This window comes from Pelobates fuscus, chromosome 7 (assembly GCF_036172605.1).
Source record: "Pelobates fuscus isolate aPelFus1 chromosome 7, aPelFus1.pri, whole genome shotgun sequence".
NCBI classification, from domain to species: Eukaryota; Metazoa; Chordata; class Amphibia; order Anura; family Pelobatidae; genus Pelobates; species Pelobates fuscus.
Genome location: NC_086323.1, coordinates 83,827,061 through 83,849,352, shown reverse-complemented (window position 1 = coordinate 83,849,352; position 22,292 = coordinate 83,827,061). Strand labels below are relative to the sequence as shown.

The 22,292-nt window shown below is 42.3% G+C and overlaps 1 protein-coding gene across 5 annotated transcripts in view; it reads right to left on the bottom strand.

Moving 5' to 3' along the window:
• LOC134567966 (carboxyl-terminal PDZ ligand of neuronal nitric oxide synthase protein-like) overlaps positions 1-22,292 on the bottom strand; it is a 101,554-nt gene that overhangs the window by 75,140 nt on the left and 4,122 nt on the right. For all 5 annotated transcript variants that reach the window (XM_063426149.1, XM_063426150.1, XM_063426151.1 and 2 more), the window contains exon 2: positions 17,306-17,377. In XM_063426149.1, the coding sequence (XP_063282219.1) occupies positions 17,306-17,377 (72 nt within the window). The remainder of the gene's footprint in view (positions 1-17,305; positions 17,378-22,292) is intronic.

Sequence of the window (22,292 nt, the reverse complement as noted above, 5' to 3'; positions counted from 1 at the left end):
TTGGATCGGAATTAATGCATTCTTAATATAAGTAATTATTTTGTTTTTACTCTCCCCTTCTGCACGGTTTGCTTGTTTTTTTTTTTTCTCTCTTCTTCATGTAGTGTGGTCAAGCGAACAGCGTCGCAATAGAGGATCTATTTCCTCTACCTGGTCTGACAGGACATGTTCAGTGAGAAAATTTAACTGCTTCCTGTCAGTCTGGTAGAGGCAACAAAAGCTCCTCTACCGCGCATACACACTATATGAACGGAGGTAAGTAGGGGCACAATGAGGGAAGAGAGAAGGGTACACAAAAGAGCCTAACATAATGGATGTGGGCGTAGTTTGGTGGGTGTGGTTTTCGTGAGGGGGCATCATTTCATCCTTGGACCCAGGCAGCACAATGTCTTGGGCCGGCCCTGACTATAGGATAGAAGGGTATCAGCAATTTGAGCCAAAATGGAATATTGAGTAGGCAGAGGAACACAGTATTGCCCATCACCCAAAGAATAGAGCAATGCCCAGCTGGCTCAGTTACCAATTCCTCTGCCTCTAATCAAATCCACACATTTTCCCAGGCACAGCTATTTACAACTTCCATGATTCATGTTTTGGTATCATGGGAACTGTAACTGAATAACAACTTAAACTCAGCATGCAGCTCAGCTCTGCTGTGTAGCCCGTTTCATTGATGGATGCTCATAGACAAACCTGTTACTTTCCAACTCTCATCCAAACTAACGACTGCTAATAATGAACTAAAGAAAAAGAAACACCTAACTTTTTGCACTTTCATTTTCCAAGGAGACCTACTAAAATGCACCTGCCCTTAAAACACCAATTGTTCTCTGTATGGTTCAATTGCAGAAAATTGATTAAAAAAAAAGAAAGAGATGGACAAGTAATGATCAAGACCATCACTTAATAAAAAAACAAACACACACACACACACACACACACACTCAGAATAGAATAAAGAACAATACAACTGAAAATAGCTAGAGGTAACACAAACTAGGAAGTGTACTGAACATTCTTATACAACATAAAGCTTAACAATTTAACACACTGCATATAGTGTTAGACAAACGAAAAAAGTTCTCAGCAAAGCAGACCAAGAGAACAAACAACGTGGAAGTCATGTGGTGATGCAGCCTTCAAACACCGCAGTTTACATTTTTTATTTTACACGTAAACCGACTATTGGAAAGTCACAAGGATAACACCAATAAGGTGGGTTTACCCAACGATACTCTTAAGTTTACAGCTTCATTGTTTGTCATTACAAACTATTGTCTGAAAATCTAATCATTGACAGGACTATACATTATTTATAAAATATTTTACCAGGAAAAATACATTGAGATTTCTCTCATTTTCAAGTATGTCCTGGTTTCACAAAACATTGCATTGATAAATTCGGGTACAATAAAATACAAAAACAATACAAAACAATACAATACAAAAACAATATTGATACACAATATATACATAGGATACAAGGTCACACATTCTGGAAGAAAATAGATTTAGTCTAAGGCAAAAGGAAGGGTTGTTTAAAGTAAGAATAATTAGAATGTGGAATTCGCTGCCTGAAAATGTGGTTTCATCAGAGTTTGTATAGATTTTTAAACAGCAACAGGATGAATACTTGCAAAAACATAATATTCAGGGATATCATTTTCAATATGTGGGTAACAGCTCTTGGTCCAAGGAGAAATTTGACTGCCATTTTTTTTGTCTAGATAAACCTCAGATTTGCACACTCTGTGAGATCTGACAATCCAACACTTTTTGGAACTTAATGCTTCCAAATGTTCTAATCCTTGATTATGTTCAATAACTATTTTGGGTGTTTGCACTTTTAGTGATATACCATATAATATGAACTGTTGGGTACCAGTTGTTCAGGGTTATGTTTCCATTTATAGCCAGCAAGATTCCAGAAACAACAGGGATCTGAGCCTAATTTATATCTTGGTGACCCTTACTCTAAAAGAGATGGGGGATATAAGTTTCAACATATCCCTACCTTTCTTTGTCATTTCTCCTCCTCTCTACCCATGATCAGCATGTTGCTGATATAGAAACAAACACATGCAACACAACCAGGTATTAAATAAATTACCTAATTCGGGTGTACAGCACCCCTTATGACATTCACCTAGGGGACTCGACTCTCCCTCACCATCACACACCAAGAAAGTTGGCAGACTATTTATATTTTCTTTTACTTTGAAAAGCAGCTGCCTGAGAAACAAAATACAAATAAAAAGCACTTTTATCCTCCTGCTCCTCCACCAACTGTTGACTCTTAGTGTTAAAGGAACACTATACGGTCAGGAATGCAAACGTATAGTGTTAAAACACCATCAAGCCTCCCTGGCTCTCCTAAATATTGTAAAATGTTATGTTTATTACAGTCTGCTGGTGCTTATCTACCTCTGATCTGCCATCATCAGAAGTGATGGTCTGCCAAGGGGGTGGGACCAAGGGCAGGGTCAAACACCACCCTGTCCAATCCTCATAGAGATGGATTGAACCAATGCATCTCTATGAGGAAAGTTCAGTGTCTCCATGCAGCACTGCCCCAGGAAGCACCTCTAGTGTCATTCTGAGGAGTGGCCACTGGAGGTATCCCTAGGCTGTAATATAAACACTGCATTTTCTCTCAAAAAAAACAAACAAAAAAAAAACCCAAACAACAAATTACTGTAAAAAGCCTGGAGGGAATCTAACGAGTGAGTGGGTTTATACTCACTCACTAGAACAAATACAATAAGCTGTAGTTGTTCTGATGACTATAGTGTCCCTTTAAAGTCAGACTCTGTGACCCCATGATCTTCTGGATGTCAATTGACAGTTTGTGTAATAGCGCTAATTTAAAGTATCACCCGATACTCTTAAATCACTACAATTTACCACCACTTAATATAGATTACGGTTACATTTACATGGCTAATGTTTTTTTATTTAATTCATTCCAGTTGTTTCAATGTTTGCATGCCTACTCAAGAACTGTATAGAAAGGAAAAGGAAACAAATGATATGACCAAACACAAGACACTATGTTAAAATAAAACCAATCACACAGCAGTGATTTACAGTGTCTATAAAATCTAATCATTAACCTTTCATGGTGAATGTTATTCATGGCTGCCTCTTGACGTAAATCTGTGGGGTAATGGTGGTATAAAAGGTGGGTTCCTCCATGTATGAATGTGCTCATGACTCACTTGTTGCTGGAGCAACACATTCCTCACACAGTGAGCGCCACTTGTCCATTCCTATATAATTCCACCTCTGCACAAAGACTTTTAAAGCAGATGGATTCTAATTCTGTAGGTTATTGCTATGCCAGTGTATGTATCAGAGGAAGGAAAAAAAAAATTGAAAACCTTGAGATCACCTAGCACAGGCAGAAAGTATTTAAAGGGTTAATGGAAAGGAAGAGGAAATTAACAGCTTTTCATTCGGACACCGTGTGAAGCGCTTTGGGCTGCATGGTAGACAGTGCTGGTTGCCATAGAAACCACTGAATTCATATGTATGGAAAATACCAGCTCTGTACACAGTACCAGAGCCCCCTCCAGTAGATCACAGTATACAGGAACTCTCCAGCAGTAAACCTCGGAAAACACTGTAATTTTCACCCCGGCTTAGTACAGCTCTGCCTCCAATTCTCAGATCAATTATATCTCCCAACTCCAAGGACTAAAATAAGCAGACACACACATGTATACATTTGCAAAAAGTAAAAACACAAATAAATGAGGACTGACCAGCTTGGTGATAGGAGTGAAAATCTATTTTTTCAATCATGCAGTGCCGCAATGGTGAAAAAAAAAAGTAAAATAGTTTTAAGATTTACTAACAGTACAAGTTTCTAAAAAGGACACTTCAAACACTATGCGTTCCTTGAAAAGGTTATGGTTCAGACCCAGTCTTCCTGCCCTAATTGTCCTATACGGAGTCTTAACATTGAACACAACTTTGGTTTATAATATTGTATAATTATATATATTTACAGCTTTAGCTTTTTTCTCCTCAAATACTTTAAAAAAAGTAAATTATTTGGAGAAAAGGGACTTTAGAGCCGCTTTACAGGTTATAAAACGCTTACATTATGCTACCAAATAACTAGAATGTGTTTGTATAAGGCTATCCTAACTATAAGATAAGGCCAGGGACTAATGAAAGTATTTAGAAAATTGGGCAGACTAGATGGGCCGAATGGTTCTTATCTGCCATCACATTCTATGTTTCTATTGTATTAAATCAGTCTACTCCAGTTTAACCCCTTAAGGACCAAACTTCTGGAATAAAATGGAATCATGACGTGTCAGACATGTCATGTGTCCTTAAGGGGTTAAGCAAACCGTACTTGGATTTGTATGTGTCCTGCTTTGACTTCTAGATGCTACTTCTGACTAATACAACTCTGCTAAATCTCACAAGTGTCAGGAGGCAGCGGCAGAACTACTGATGGTGCAGCCTCTGTATCTGCACCAGGGTCCCAGAGGTTTTGTGGGCCCAGCTACTGCTCTTTGGAGCGAGAATAAAGAGTAGTACGCCTCATTGCTGGGGACTCACCGGTGGTTTCTACCACACAGAGTCAAGGCCACACAAGAAGGACAATTTGGAGAATAGGTGGGGGAAGGGGGGAATCTAACTAGTAACAAGGGTACTATAGAGTTAGCAATACAGGTTTTAATTACTAATGCTATTGTGCTCTTCTAAATACATAGCTTTTATCTGAGCAAACCCTAGTAAGTACATAGTGTAGTTACATAAAAAAAAAAAAAAAAAAAATCTAAATTTTTCTTTTTAATCTAAAACAATACCCCAGCCACTAGATGTTGAGATTTGCAGGATATATTAAAGGGAATCCTTGATAAGTACAAATGAGATGTATTTCAAGTAGAAATTAAAATGTATAGCAAACAAGAACATTTGATCCACCTGCACTCAAGCAGAAAAAAAAAAAAAACAACAACAGACAAAAAACAAACAAACACACCCCTGCCACGTAAGAAATGTACTAGAAATATGACCTTTTTAAGCTGCCAAGGACATTTATTCATTGCCTACATTTGTTATTTGGTTCTATCAGCATCATTTTCCGCTCTCCTGGCATGTGGCCCTCAGCAGACCCTGTCGTCTGACCCTTTCCATACAAGCAAATAAATGAACTGGAGGAGTAGGACCCAGTATTAATCCAATTCTTACACTGCCTCCTCTCAGAGTGACCCACTCCCCCCTAATCAACCCTGCTAAATGAATTCCACAGAACTCCTACACTAAAGAATTCTTAGGATTCCTTAACAATGCTGAGGGCTGGTCCAAGATCCATGACCCCTCACCTCTTAATAACCTCCCCTCCTTGTCCTCATTCTCCCCCACTTTTTGTCTCTTTAAATACAATTTGCCTAACTGCAGCTGGGGTGTCAGGAAATTGTGATTCAGTAACAAAGGTCTTTGCAATGTTTTTATCTGGATGTTCCAGCGAGCAGAGATTACATACAGCACCATGCTATGTTTATCAGGATAACTAGCCATCCGTCTTCGATAGACCGAAGGGTTAAGGGATAAGCAGTGCTTATTGCATTGTATTGCTCTATGCTCACATTGCCAGAAGGGGAACACAGGATTTGAAGAAGCAATAAACTTGTACAACAAGCTTCATAATCCCATGACACCTAGAGGAAAGGCGTATTTCCCGACATTATTGAAGCTCAAAGATTCTGCTTCTGAAAACGGTCAAATGGCAGGAGATCATTTTCATGCTCTCTTCTGATGCTCTACGTGCTTTGGAAAAAAACTGTGTATTAAAGCGACATTACTTTAATCCGGGAATAAATGCAACATCTGGCACATCGGTCTCAGTGAAATTGTGAGGTTAGCAAAAATCCCAGCGTTTAGAATTAACCATTCTAGAGATGTATTTCTGTTTAACTCCTTTAGAACCATGAGTTATTCAAATTCCCATATGACATGCCTAGCAAGTCTGAAGTCCTTAAGGGGTTAACCCTCTAAACTCTGGGAGCTGCTCTCATGGACATATGAAAGATGATAACACCATGAGCTCTATTCTCATATTCAGCAAGTTAGCAAATGACTACAATCAGGCACATGCTGCCATACTGGAAAATAATCTCCCACGGAGTTGAAAAGGATTATTTTTTCTTTTCTTTCATCTTGGCGTCTGCAAAATACATTTTGGAATTTTATTGTTAATCCGCTATAATTTAAGCATAGAAAGTGACGGCAGATAAGAACCATTCGGACCATCTAGTCTTCCCAGTCTTCTCAATACTTTCATTAGTCCTTGGCCTTATCTTATAGTTAGGATAGCCTTATGCCAATCCCACGCATGCTTAAACTCCTTTACTGTGTTAACCTCTACCACTTCAGCTGGAAGGCTATTCCATGCATTCACTACCCTCTCAGTAAAGTAATACTTCCTGATATTTTTAAACCTTTGCCCCTCTAATTTAAGACTATGTCCTCTTGTTGTGGTAGTTTTTCTTCTTTTAAATATAATCTCCTCCTCTACTGTGTTGATTCCCTTTATGTATTTAAATGTTTCTATCATATCATAACTGTCACTGTTTTATAAATAATCAAACTTCCAGAGCTACCCAAGCCTTTTGGCTTCTAAATATATGTCCCTTTGCCTACTTGTCAACAACACCGTAACCCCTTAAGGACCAAACTTCTGGAATAAAAGGGAATCATGACATGTCACGTGTCCTTAAGGGGTTAAAAATAACCATTACAAATCATGTCAAATTTATTATTTATGTCACAGTTCAAAAGGGGCTAGAAAAATACAACTATTATCATGTTATTTATATAGCGCCAACAAATTTTATAACATGACAGGAGGCTTCATATTTGCTTAAGTCTCTCTTTACTAGAACTCCACAGCAGTAAAAAAACACAGAGAGTTAAACAACCAATCAGAAAATAGTAAGGAGACCATATAACTCCCTTCCCAGCATTCCATTTCCTCTTTCTTTACTGCTCCGCATCAGTAACAGGTCAGAGTACCACTGCCTCCTGCTTTTTAGTTGGTGGCTTTGGGTTATTATTGGATATTATCTTACTTCATGTACTCTCATTGTGGGTTTATGTGCTTGATGTGGTTTATGTATTTTATGTATTTTACTGTTCTGTCCATGTAAGATCTGGGGACTCCCTTTCAGTCTGGCGTTATATCCCTCTGGGGATCTCTATCCCCGTTTTCTCTCACTGTCCCCTTTTTCTTCCTCCCTTTGGTGACACACTTTTTTCCCTGCTCGGGGGTTTCTGGAGGCTGGCCCGTTCTGCCTCCTCCGATCCCCCCGAACACCGGGACCGCGGAGTACGTCTCCAGCGGTCCGTGAGGTTTTTTCCCCTCAGCTCCGGTCGCGGGGCGCTCGTTTCTGAGCGCTCTCCCGCCGACCGGAACCTTCACCACGTGGCCGCACCTCGCGGCCGCCCCGATCCGCGGACCGCGTGTGTCCGCCGGGCGGAGAAGGGAGCTCTTGCTCTCGCCCCCTCCCCCGCCCGTTTGATTCTCGGCGCCAGGCTCCCTGCTTCTCTGCCGGCGCGGGGGGCTCCCACTCACACAGACCGCGGCTGCAGGCCTGTGTGGGGTCTGGGAACCCCCTCTCCTCCCCCGTGTAGTACAGTAATGGACAGTCCCAGGACTAAGTACTATATTTAGCCTGAGGACAAAACTCACTGATATAATCCACCTACCTAAACAGTTATTTGGGTTTTTGTATACATTGGTCAGCTTTACCCCATATGTGTATGCTGTTAACACCTCAAGGTAAAGGGCGTTCAGTGTCCCTTAAAGGTGTATGCCCCATTTTATTTACATGGTATATTTTTCATCCTACAATACTGTTGAGAGCACGTACCCAGTTGCTTCTAATGCACATGTGACTGTACATACAATATTGGCCTGCTGACACAGTGCATATTCTGGCCTGCTGTGTCTGTGCCCATTATACTGGCCTGCTGTGTCTGTGCCCATTATACTGGCCTGCTGAGTCTGTGCCCATTATACTGGCCTGCTGAGTCTGTGCCCATTATACTGGCCTGCTGAGTCTGTGCCCATTATACTGGCCTGCTGAGTCTGTGCCCATTATACTGGCCTGCTGAGTCTGTGCCCATAAGATTGGCCTGCTTTGTCTGTGCCCATAAGATTGGCCTGCTTTGTCTGTGCCCATAAGATTGGCCTGCTTTGTCTGTGCCCATAAGATTGGCCTGCGTTGTCTGTGCCCATAAGATTGGCCTGTTTTTTATCTGTGCCCACAAGATTGGCCTGCCTTGTCTGTGCCATAAGACTGCCTGCTGGGCCTGTGCCTTTGCCGGCCAGCCCTGACTATATTTACGCTCGGACCCCCTGCCTGTGCCCTATTACGAAGCCGGCTCTGACCGTGCTCAACCCCCATCGGCTGCTGGCCTATATTATTCAGTGGGGAGTTTATGCGGGGGTCCTCTGGGGCCATACTGTTGTCACTCATACATTGCTCTCATATTAACCGGGTCTCACCTGTCATTTTTACTCCAGGCTCACGCTGCTGCCCAAAAATGGACGCTTCGACCCAAGAGAACTTGCAGGCTATGATCAATGCGGCCGTCGCCGCGTCAGTGGAAAAAGCGCTCTTGCGAGCTATGCCCCAGCCACCCCAAGAGAGGGAGGCACCGGAGGCCCAGCGCATGCTGGTCGAGTCCGAGCCCGACTCTCCAGACAGGAGCCAAGCACGCGCACCTAAGCGCTACTGGAAGGGTGCAGGCCCTGAGCATACTGCCCGGAAGGGCAAGGCTCCTGCTAAGCGACCTAAGCGGACGTCCGCTTCCTCTCCAGCACGCCCGAGATACTTCCCCGAAGAGGAGGACGATTTCACCCTTCCCGCGCCTCTGTCTGTCCTGGATGAATGGCGGGCGGACCAGTCCCCCTCGGAGGACGAGGGCGGGTGGGGTGGGGAAGATTCGGAGGAGGAGGCATACCATCAGGATGCCGACGAGACCACCTCGGAGAACCTACGCGCCCCTCTGGGGGAGGACGTGTTCCTGGATGCCACAGGCGTGCCCCTCTTCGATCCGCGCAACATCCGGCACCCCCGGTCCCCCGAGTGGTCTCTGCCTGATCACCTGGCCCAATTTGTCCACTATTGGGTCCGCAGACCCCTCGACTGGGCAGTTCGAAAGAGGCTGAGGGCTGAATGCCCGAGACCTACCTTGCCAGACAAGGTCGCTGTAACACCCGAATTTGATCCGATGGTCTCCACCTACTTGACCCGGACTGGTCGCGACCCCAAGAAAGGGGTCGAGCGCAACCTCCGCCTCGCACAGGATAAAGTGCTGGACGTGCTCGGACCGCTATCGCGGATCCTGGCCATGGCGGATGAGGCCGTCACTCAGGGCTCACCCCTGGACGCTACTGCCATCAGGGATTGGGCATTGCGCTCTGTTTGCCTGCTGGGCAACTCCAACTCGGCCCTGTGCACGGAACGGAGAAGAGCAGTCCTCATGCGCATGGACGGCAAATTGTCGGAGCTGGGTTCCAAGGAGTTGGGCCCGTTGGCCAAGGGCCTTTTATTTGGCGAACCCTTCATCAAGGAGCTCCAGAGGCATGTTAACCTCTACACCACCCTGAATAAGGCGCAGACTTCGATAAAGAGGGTGTTTCGTTCCCACTCTACACGTGTTTTTGGCAGGGCTGGTAGGCAGCGGGGTCGTGCCTCCAGCCGCTTCTGGCCTTCGGGCCACCGAGGATCCCGCTCTCCATCCTTCTTCCCCAGCTACCGCCCGGGGTCCTTCGCCTCCTGGAGGTCGGACCGCGGCAGAGGTAACCGCGCCCGTGGTCGGGGCAGACTGCCATCAGGTGAGACACATGACACCACATGTTTACCACAGGTATTTGCATGCCGGCCGTTTACGTTTTTGTCTCGACAGGTGGAAAGACATCTCCTCGGACGCATGGATCCTCCAAACGGTCCGGGGTTACGTCATAGACTTCCATTCCCCTCCTGTTCAGGAATCCCTCCCCCGGATGCCGGTATCGTCGAGGGAATCAAAGGCCTTGGTGGACGCCGAGATACGAACCCTCTTCGACAAAGGGGCGGTTCAGTGGGCTCCGGACGACGGCGGTTTCTTCAGCTCGATTTTTCTGGTCAAGAAGAAGTCTGGAGAATTCCGACCGGTTATAAACCTGAGGAGTCTCAACGCCTTCGTTTCTTACCACCACTTCAAGATGGAAGGCATCCATCTACTAAGGGACCTCTTGCATCAAGGAGATTGGTTCACTCGCCTGGATCTGAAGGACGCATACCTGTCCGTTCCGGTGGCGACGGAGCATCGTCGTTTTCTACGTTTCGTTTGGGAAGGAAGGCCTTGCCAGTTCACCTGCCTTCCCTTCGGCCTCAGCTCGGCTCCGTGGTGTTTCACCAAGCTGCTGAAACCGGTGACCGCATGCCTACGATCCAGGGGCATTCGTTGCCTGATATACCTGGACGACTTGCTTCTCTTCTGCGAGGACGCCTCCAGGCTGAAATCTCAGACGGCCTTCACGGTCTCCTTGTTCGAATCCCTGGGATTTGTGGTCAACCGGGAGAAGTCAGCCCTGTCACCAACGCAGGTGGTTCAGTTTCTGGGTTTCGAGATCGATGCGGTTCAGTGCATCCTACGACTTCCCCAGACGAAGATCACGGCCATTCGGAAAGAGATTCGAAGGATTCTACGCCAGGTCACGATTCCTCTCCGGGTTCTGGCGCGAATAGTGGGTCTCCTGTCCGCCTCTATCCAAGCCATCTACCCGGGCCCCCTTCACTACAGGGCCATGCAGCGCCTGAAGTCGCGCTTCCTACACCGGGCGCCCTCTTACGACCAGCGAATATCCCTCACTCAGGAAGTCAAGACCGAGCTCCGGTGGTGGCTGTTACACATGTCGGCCTGGAACGGCAAGGCGATTTTCGGGCCGACCCCAGACTTTGTCCTAGAATCGGACGCGAGCTTGTGGGGCTGGGGTGCGACCTGTGCGACTGCCTCCACAGGAGGCCCCTGGTCGAACACGGAGGCAGGATACCACATCAACTGCCTGGAGATGATCGCGGGGTCGTTTGCTATACGCAGCCTTGCGGGCCACCTGTCGGATTGCTGCATCCTCCTGAGGATGGACAATATCTCGGCGGTGCAGTATATCAACCGCCTGGGGGGGGCACGTTCTCAAGCCCTGACGGAAGTCACGAAGGAGATATACAACTTTTGCCTTCAGCGCAATATCACCCTCCAGGCGGAGTATCTTCCAGGAGTATCGAACCTGACGGCAGACTGGTTCTCCAGACACTGGAGAGATGCCAGCGACTGGCGACTGCATCGGCAAGTTTTCCTCGAGGTGGCGCGACGGAGGGGCCCTTTCACGGTGGACCTGTTCGCATCCAGAACGAACTTCCAGGTCCCGAGGTACTTCAGCTGGCTCCCGGACCCGACGTGCACGGCGGTGGACGCCTTCCTTCAAGACTGGCCGTCACTGGGAGCCTATGCTTTTCCGCCCTTCACTATGATACCCAGGGTACTACTTCAGCTACGACGTCAAAGAGTGTCGTTAGTATTGCTGGCTCCTCTGTGGCAGGGCCAGGCCTGGTTCCCGGAACTGTTGGAGCTGTCTTGTCAACATCCGCTCCTTCTCCCGGCACTGCCGACACTCCTGTCAGACACTCAAGGCAATCATCACCCCCTCGTTCTGGAGGGCCACCTCCGTTTGGTGGCTTGGACTCTTTCCGGGGCTCCTGGAGGGTCGAGGACCTATCGGAATCGGCTAGGGACCTCCTATGGGACTCGTGGGCCCCGGGCACGAGAAGATGTTATTTATCCGCCTGGAACGTTTGGTGTCGCTGGTGCGTGGAACGGAGTGTCGATCCCTTTACAGCACCTGTCCCCAGCGTTCTGAATTTCCTTTCATACCTGTTTGTTCAGGGTAAATCTTATCGCTCAGTGAACGTGGCCAGGTCGGCCATCTCGGCGGCTCATGTCCCTCTCCTAGGGACGCCGATTGGACAGGATCCTTTGGTATGTAGGCTGTTGAGAGGGATCAGACTGTCGCGCCCCCCGGCTCCTAAATATACATCGCTCTGGGACGTTCATCGGGTCTTGGATTTCATTCAGTCTTGGCCGGAAAATCAGGATCTCCCTCTACGACAACTGTCGGCCAAATTTGCGCTTCTGTTATGTTTGGTGTCCTTTCGTCGGGTCTCCGACGTTAGGGCTTTCGATGTTAACGCCTTCTCCTTTTCCCCGGACGGGGTGACCTTTTCAATTACAAGGCGTACCAAATCTGACTCTTCTACAGTCTTCTACCCATTTTTTCGAGAAGCCCCTAGGCTCTGTGTAGTTTCTACCCTGTCTCGTTATGTGGATGTTACCAAGCCGCTTCGACCCTCTCAATCAGGACAGCTGTTGATCTCCTACGTTCGCCCCCATAAACCGGTTTCGACCGTTACCCTGGCTCGCTGGATCAGATGGCTCCTGTCCTTGGCCGGTGTGGATTCGTCGTTCGGTGCTCACTCAGTCAGAGGTGCGGCAGCATCTGGAGCACTGATGGCAGGTGCTTCTCTCTCCGAGATTCTACGTTCAGCAGACTGGTCTCGAGAGGACACCTTCCGGAGATTCTACTTCAGACCGGCGGAACATGCATCGTTGTTTCTTCTGAATGAGCGTTAAAACAGCAAATATGAAGCCTCCTGTCATGTTATAAAATTGTATTTTATGCTAGCTTTAGTGTACCTATAATCTTAATTTTATTAATGACAGGAGGCGAATATTTCCCACCCTTTTTCCTTTCCCGACCCTTGGTTTTTTCTTGGTTATTGTATGTTTGTTGAATAAAGAATTACTATACCGTTCAGTTTCAATAGTGGTTATTTCGGTATTTTCGAATTCGGGGGCGGGCCCGATAGACTTGGTGGTTGGCTTTTTCATATTGTGTTGGGTGGCTACATGATTTTAGAAGTACACTTCATTGGCTAATCACCCCTTTCGACTGTCTTTTTCTCGTTTCAGTGTAAAGTTATCAAGATGAGGTCAAGTTCAAGTCCTCGTTTCGGTTGAACAGTTTCTGCATGGATCGTTATCTATGTCAAGATGGACCTTCTGTTTATTGTGTTATGCTTTTCCTTACTTTATTTGTTGTCGCAGTTAGAAAGAGGAAATGGAATGCTGGGAAGGGAGTTATATGGTCTCCTTACTATTTTCTGATTGGTTGTTTAACTCTCTGTGTTTTTTTACTGCTGTGGAGTTCTAGTAAAGAGAGACTTAAGCAAATATGAAGCCTCCTGTCATGTTATAAAATTAAGATTATAGGTACACTAAAGCTAGCATAATCTACAATTTTGCAGCGCTTTACAGTGGTTACAACTACGTTTGTTCGTCCACCCAGACAAGTTGGACACACAGGAACAGAGGGGTTGAGGGCCCTGCTCAATGAGCTTACATGCTAGAGGGAGTGGGGTAAAATTACACAAAAGGTAAGGATAGTATTAGACTAGTGACAGTTGCAAGAGAGGAATCAGTCGGGAGCTATTAACAGTTTAATTGATACTCTTTTATGAAGAAGAAGTGTTTTTTTTAATGATTTTTTGAAGGAGTGGAGACTGGGTGAGCATCTAACGGAGGAGGGAAGTGAGTTCCACAGGAACGGTGCAGCCCTCGAGAAGTGTTGAAGGCGAGCATTAGAGGTGGGAGTACGGACAGAAGATAGACGTAAGTCTTCAGCAGAGCGTAAGGGCCTAGACGGGACATACTTGTGTTTTAGGGAGGCTAGATAGGTGGGAGCAGCATTATGTAGAGATTTGAAAGCAAGAACTATAATTTTAAACTGAGCCCTATATCTTACACAAAGCCAATGTAGGGACTGACAGAAGGGTGAGGCGTGGGCGGAGAGGAAGATGAACCTTGCCGCCGCATTCATTATGGACTGTTACGATGCAAATTGGGAGCATGTAAGACCACTGAGAAGCGGATTACAGTAGTCAAGGCAAGAAAGGACAGTGGAATGGACAATCAACTCTAACCATGATTTCTGAACTTGGTACCCATGATATCTGTGAACTGCATTTTCCAAAAGCCTATTCCTGGGGTTCTGACAAAAACAGACACTCTGGGTTTTAATGTATTATTTGTTTGAAGATGGTTACCAATAAGACCCCCTTTCCAACCCCCCACCCCTCCGACACAAACTATATTCCTAAAATACAGGATTAGCTTTTATTTGGCACTTTTAGCCTAAATTATAATCCTTATGCTTCCTGTACAATGGATATATCTTATTTGCCCACTCTTGTACAGTCTCTTATGATAATGAACAGTCCATGGCAAGTTAGGATTAACCTGTGATTACCCAGCTGATGTCTGACTATAGTCTATATTTAGATGTCAAAGAAACAGTAATCCCCAGTGCCCTCAGCCAAACCGTTGGTCAGCATCTGTTTGTCTTCAACCAAATGACATCAGTCAAAGGTTAGACTATATGTAGAAAAGTAAACAACATATTTCAAAACTGAATGCTTTCCCACCAAGAAACTTTGTATCATGCACAATATAAATATTATAGCAGTGATGATGCTTATATACATATAAGATATTGAAAAATGACCTTGTATTACTGATCTTTTCAATCATTTATATTTATTATTGAGGGACTTATAAGTGCTGTACAAATATAATGACTAAATAAATCAGATTTAGGGGAAATCAGACTGGATGACGTGTTAGCTACCCCTGAGAACATGTCAGCTTTTGTTTAAATTATTGGTTAATGTCCTTTTGCTGTGAACGGTAGTAGGTGGACACAGCTATCTGTATCACATGATACCTAATCTGTAAATGGTAGCTGATGAATACAACAGCCAGTCACATGATGAAACTAGAAACTTAAATCAAGCTATGAAAATAGTGATGAGATAGTCTAATGAATAGAAAAGAACTTAATGTGTGCTGTGCTGATCATAATAAAACAAAATCTGGTGTGTTTATTGTCTGGGAAACATTATATACCAAAATTCATATTATGCTCTTTGCTAGTTTGCACTATGGAGAATTGATATGATCTGGACTGCTTAAAAACAGAAAATCCACATGTTGAACAGGATAGGAAAAAAGCCGTAGTCGTGTATCTTGACACAAAAACGTACATTTTTTTGTGTGTTCTGGTTGCTAATAAGTCCTGTTTGACGTTTTGATTTATTTAGAGGCTGCGGTGCCCTATACCACGGTGTACCAAGTCAGACTTTGGTTTGCCATTTCTTACCCCTAGGAGCGTCACATTCCATCACTATTGATAAGGAATGCTAATATGGTGAAAAATGGTGAGAATCCCAATGCAAGAACTGAACAGTATGGCTTCCACAGGGCCGGATAAACTGTAAAATGTTAGGTGTGAATTTTAGACAACTTGGCAACTTCTGTCCAAGTAATGAATGAATGCAAGTATGTAATACAGATCAGTCACCGACCGGATCCCCTCCTTCAAAGCAGTGGCCTAATAAATAAAAAAGAGATAGACATGCAAGAGTTTGCGCAGCTTATTAAACTTAACCTTTTGTCACAGCTGATATTCCAAGACTGTCCTCATACAAAAAGGATTTTCAGATATCAATGTAGGATGGTAATGGGGGAATGGACCTTTAATTTGAAAATTACATGTCATGAGTTTTGGCGTCAGTTCAATGGCAATCTGTATTAGGCAAGTTCAAAAGACGAAAGTAAGTGTATTCCTGGTTTGTGTCTGCTTCATTATCTTTCTACAATTAATATTCACTATCTAAAGACAGCTACAATCTGTAGGAATATAACCTAGCATTATAGTATGTGAGTATACATTTGCTCTGTCACTTGAAATTATAATAACAACACACGTTAGTTACACGATAATACAAACAAAAATAAGGTGTTTTTATCATAGTGAGTGCCTTGTTCCTTGTTCTGTTTTAAGCGCCATTAATACTTGTGTTTGTTTTTACATGTTACTTACACAGACTGATTTCTAAAACACATTCATTATAATTTAAGGACGCATTACTGTGATTATTAATATGGAGATCATAGAAAAGAGGGACATTAGAACATAAACAATGGACAGATGTGTTTGGAAGAAAAATAGGGACACGTGGGCGCTATGCTGCTGTACACAATTAAGCCATCGTTAATGCCCTTCTCTGATCTTGTGGGAAATGGACCGCTCTTTTAGTCATAAAAAAAGTATTCTTAGCCAAACAAGAATCAAGGAAGTAAGAACCAGTTTCTAAGACCATCAATGCTTTTTTTTAGGTTCAATTTCAAAATTGCACTCTAAGCAATATGATTCCTACAATTCTGTGTAGTGAGGTTACCATCAGGCTATGGTAGCTACACACCTATTTATTACTGGTATTTATAAAGCGCCAACATATTCCACAGCGCTGTACAACTGGGAAAAAAGACAATACAATACAGACCAATACAACACGTAGAGGGCCCTGCCCGTGCACCTATGATTAAATCCTTTTGGCATCAGTTTGACAAAAACTTTCCCAGACACCCATAATTAACCCCTTTCTCCATCTGATTTGAAGAGAAAAACTCTTAATGTTTATTAATTTTTATTTTATTTTTTTAAAGCAAAATTGTGCAAACATATATACGCTTTCATAATTTATCCACACGATCCTTTCTAACCTCCATTGACACAACATACACAGGGTTCATTGCTAGAGACATAATTGTCAGGAATTCAAAGTGTATTTCAAAGTAAGGCCAAAATAGCCAAACTATTAAAAAAAAAAAAAAAACTCCAAGTCAGCAGTCATTGGTTATTTTGACATAAACTTTACAAGTCACTTTGAATTCCCTGCAATGTTCAGTGACATTGCTAGCCCTCATACATGTTCATACACAACTTACACTCAAAATACACAGACCAATGCCCTTGTTTTGTGTTAGAGCACAAAACCATGAAGTGGTTTGACAGAAGTGAGTAGAGCAAACCATGCATTAAAAGATTTGTAAAAGTTTCTTGATTCAAAGTTCTCTCATAGATACATGCTCTGCGAATGATTGTGATGTATCCTTTAAAAACGGATCACAGTTTAATTTATTCACTAAACAGTAATTAGCGGTAAGTTAAATACTTGACAACATTTAGGCCATACAAGAATAATAAATGACATTTGGCATAAACACATTTACAGTTTAGTAAATATACCGCGACAATTTAGATTTTTGTAAACATGCCCACAGGGTCTGGTTCACCTGGGTAAAATATAAGGTTTATGGAGATCAGGCAGTCACTTACTCGTATCCGTCGCATGGCTGCAACAATTTCCACTCGGCTGTTGGGTCGTGGGACATCCAAGCTGCCAATATACTGAAAAACACACACATTATGTCATGAATTTATTATGCATACTGTATTGACAGACACAGAATGTGTGGACAAGTGTCATATGCAAGCAAACACACCTTCCATTGTTCACAGAAGGGAATAAACTTGGCTCCCGCATCAGAAGTAAAAAAAAAAATTAAAAAAATAATAATAATAAAAAAAAAAAAATAATAATATATATCACACTGCTTAAAAATGTTGCAGTTATGAAAGACAGAGCATAAAGTAAAAGTACATGACAAGGAGCATTTGTGCTGGGGAAGAAAAATTGCTCCTTAAAGCCTACTGAGAAATACACAAATACATCATCATTGTACAACCGGTATTATTAGTTAAAGTCTACACAAGTTCACACAAGGTTATAGCTAAAGGAACACTCCATACTTATAAAGCACTACAGCTTCCAGAACTGCTTTATGTGTCTGTTGTATGTCGTATTTGTGACTTTTCATAAATACATACATTTTCAACGGAGTTCCTGCAATACACCCATGTCACCTTGGTCAAAATAAGATGAAAATCCCAAAACACAAGTTACGAATAATGTATATAAAAATCACAAATACTATTATATAGATCTCTTCTGTAACATGATTCTTACACATGACAAAGACAGAATTTAAAAAGGAAAATATATTATGAACACAAACAGGCACAGCACATACACTTAACATTGCAAACAAATTATACCAAACATTTAAAATAAAAATGGACACTTAAAACCTGTGTATTCCTTCCCTGTCCTAGCAAACAGTATTTTCTATCCAAAGACAGCACGTGAGAAAGTAATAATCTGGTGTAACTCTAAATTGGATCTCAAATGAAATTGCAAAGTTCCTAGCTTTTACTAGATACTATATATGTTTTTGGTTCATCTTATGATCGCTAGCCTTGTCCTCCAGTTTTATGAGGAGCAATAAATGTATCCCATAAACAACTGAACGGGAGACAGGAGAAAGGTCGGATTTAAGGTAGAATATCCCAAACCACTTTTCAATAAGAAATTATTTGAATGCCCTGCACTCAAGATCTAACCTAATGTTCAATTATTTTTAGATGTGGTAATTGAGGGAGCCATAGAAATTGCTTGATATCATCCTGGTGTTTGAGCATTTAAGGAAAATCTGATACTGGGGGGGGGGGGGGGGGGTAGTAGAAAAAGACTCTTGAGCAATAGAAAGAGTCATTTTGAGTAATAGTATGTAAAGCCATTATGTGGGAGTAATTTGTTCAAATAATACCTCTATAAGGTTGTATAATGGTCAAGGGATGTGTGGTTATTTTATGGTACCAGATGTAACCTATTGTACAAACATTGAACCTTCATAATATATGTAATATTTTTGTATTCCAAGAGGGTGATTCGCTCAGATGTTAATTCTCAATTTGTCAATGTATCAGAACACGGCCATAGTCTTATCTTCCCAACACTTTATTTATACAGAATCTTAACTCAGCCCCGTAACAAAAAGTATCAATAACCATTTGCTCTCCTTTTAAAGAGGAAACCATCTCATTGGAGATAAAGACAGCCAACTAAAAATTGGGTATTAGTTTTCCTTAAAATAAAAATATTTGCTTCAAATTTAAGACTTTTCTGATACTGCAAGAGTTACTCACAAAACCTTGAGTTGTCAGGAATTCACCTGGGAATTGCTAATTATTTAATTTAAAAAAACAAACAAAAAAAACTCAAAAACAAAATAACAGATAAATGGGAAAACTTTTCCAACTTGGGCCAGTTGGTAGAGTAGGGATAGACCGATTATCGGTTCCGCTGATTATAATAGTGGATATCTTGTTAATTTCCAATATGGAGTATTGGTCTTGTTATTTACTGATAACTTACTTACCTCTCCCAGTCACTGCACGCAAACTTCTGAATCCCGAAACTCCAGCCAATGAGGCACCTCACGTCAAGCCCTCCCCGTGAGTCACCATATGAAGAGCTCAGCTGAAGCGAAGACCGTGAATAATCTACTGTAATGCACTGGCCTCCCTGCACGAGAGTGGTAGAAATCATATTCCGGTCTCTAACAGCACTGTGCATGCTGGAATCTCACTGAGAGTGACAGGAGTGTCATTGTTGTTAGGGTGTTTAGTTAATGCCAGATTTCTGTAAAAATTGTGTTGCTTTTTCAAAACTTTTTTTTTCCTGGAAAAATTATAATGGTCAATCCCTACAATACAGCATAGTAACCTAGCGATAATATTTTCTGATTATTAGCCATTTTCATGCAACAGTTATCACATTGGTTACAGTCCAAAATAAAAAAACGTTTTCAGCCTGTAATTTAGCTGGTCTTAACACTGCGCCTAATCCATGATTTCATAATTCATCTCCCCATGCTAATCTAGATAGGCCAATATCACAAGGGAAAACAAACCTGGTGTCTTCAAAAACGGGTTTAATTACATATTCTGAAGGTGGAAGTTGTGTCATTTAGCTATTATGCTCCATATGGGCACTAAAAACGCTATTGTGCAAAAAATGTGGAGCGCAAAGACAGAGAAGGGAAGCAGTGCTAACCCTGGTGTAGAAATCCTTGGTATAATAGGTGGTCAAATGTTGGTAACAATTAGCTTCTCACCTATTATACCAAGGATTTCTACACCAGGGTTAGCACTGCTTCCCTTCTCTGTCTCCATTTCTGAGGTTGTTTACCTACCGTGGACACACAAGGACTTTTTGATTATCTTCATATACCTCCTGAGTACCACAGGAGTAAGTGTTCTTTTTATTGTTAAAGCGCTCCACATTTTCTGCACTATTAGGCATTTATTTGCACAATAGCGTTTTTTGTACACACTTGATTGTTAATAGGTTGGAGAGTGCCTATTTTTGGAGTGTGAGCTGCTACCACTTTATTGTGTATTGTATTGTATTGCAATCCACCTCTTTTAAGAGCCTTTTATCACAGATTACCACTTTATTTTACTCCATATGGGCACTGCATTGTTTGTCTCTTTATAAGTGTAAAGGACATTTCAGTTATTGTGGACGTGTACTTATGTTATAACTTTGATATTTTCATGAAATATGTTATATTTTAACTATTACATTTATTTGTCTCTGATATTGCACGTGTGGAACTTCTAGATTAGCATTATAGTTAAATCAATTACACCCATATCTGGATGGAATTCATTGGCCAACTGTGTCAAATTCCATCCAAAACATGAGCACATTTGATTTGAAGGGGAGACCAGACCATGGGACCCAGTTCTATTCATGAACATCCTTAAGAAACATCATATTCTCTACTAAACTATGGAATTCAATGAAAAAAAGAGTCAAAAGAATTTCCTGTAAGTGAATAACAAAGTTACTAGCAAGTAGCAATCCAAATCCTGTAATCCCACACTTGCCCTAGAACTTCCTTTATATTTGCTTGGCAGAGTTGCTACTGTGATTCACTATGTTTATTTCTTCAGGGATTTGGACTTTTATTTAGGATGCAACCAAGACACTGCACTAAACAATAGAGTTTCCATTTTAATTTCCTGGGAGATAGACAGCAGACGTGCCCAGGCTGGATGGGGCAGAACACGTAGGATAGGAGCAGGTTAGTGACCAGACAGGAGAACATGTCAATAACATCCATGTTCAAATGCAAACCTAACCAAACAGTGGACAAACAACACCAACAGAATCGTTTCAGTATAATTTAAAGATTTTGTGTGAATATTGGGGCAGACGGAGAAGAATTTACTAGAGTGCAAAGATCCCCACCTTGGTCACAAGTTAATTTATTCAGATAAAGAAACCTATCATTCACTTATGAAACAGACCATGAAGGATTTAGAAACCTGTCGCCCGCTGCCATTATAAAATGATGGGAAAATGCAAGCTGCAGACCAGCAATATAAAAATAAAAATAGAATGTAGCCCTTAGGCTCTGTTCTATTTTAATGCACAATGAATACAAAAAAGGTATAAATTATACCAGTGGAATGCCAATGCACGATCAAGTCCACATATGTGAAGCAATGCTTATGAACCAACTGATGAGAAACACACACACCTACCTACCACACAATACATTAAATCAGCCCCTTATACACATAAAAAAAAAACTACACGAACATACGCATACACAAATATTTTCATCTAGATTATACACAAATTCTACTGATATCTGGGTTGAAGCTGTCCAATGAGAGGTCCACACAGGCTTGTGTAAGTGCCTTCATTGCCCATCAATGAATACAACTGGATGAAAACAGATCCAAATTTCCACTGAAGGATGTGCTGAAAGATCAGAAATTGTTAAGCCCATGTACGCTACACCTTTTGGTTTCCAACCAACTCATAAAAAATAAAATTTGAAAATGACAGGAAATGAGATGCCAATCAGGAGGTCCTATACTAGGACATAGGCTATTGCAAGGAAGAAGACAGGAAATCTAACTGCAAATTATTTCAAACACCCTAAAAGGGACATTTATTTTAATAATTGTTTGCATCTTTTTGGCTAACATCTGATCAGAAAGTAATAAAGTATGTTGAAAAAGAACCAGGCAGAGTATTGTCCAGTTTAGAGTCTTGAGAGAGATCATAACTGGTTGAAAAGTTACCAGGTCCACTGCTAATGGCAGAAAAAAAAAAATAATTTGTCTAATTTGACAGATCAGTGTTGCAGCTATATTCTTTTCATTTCTGCAGTTTCGGCCAGAAGCAGGCACCCTATTGCTGCATCATTCAAAAACACCAAGTGAGGTCCACAGTAGTTATATCACAAATGATCAGACTGAAAGCTTGTACTGGCAGCACTGGTTCTCTCAATCTGTAAGGGTCTGTCACAATAGAGAGACCTTTTATTTAAAGCAAAATAAGCTCATTTGAGCTTCACTTCTTGTTTCGGTTTAATTTTATTATCAATTATTTACAGTTTTA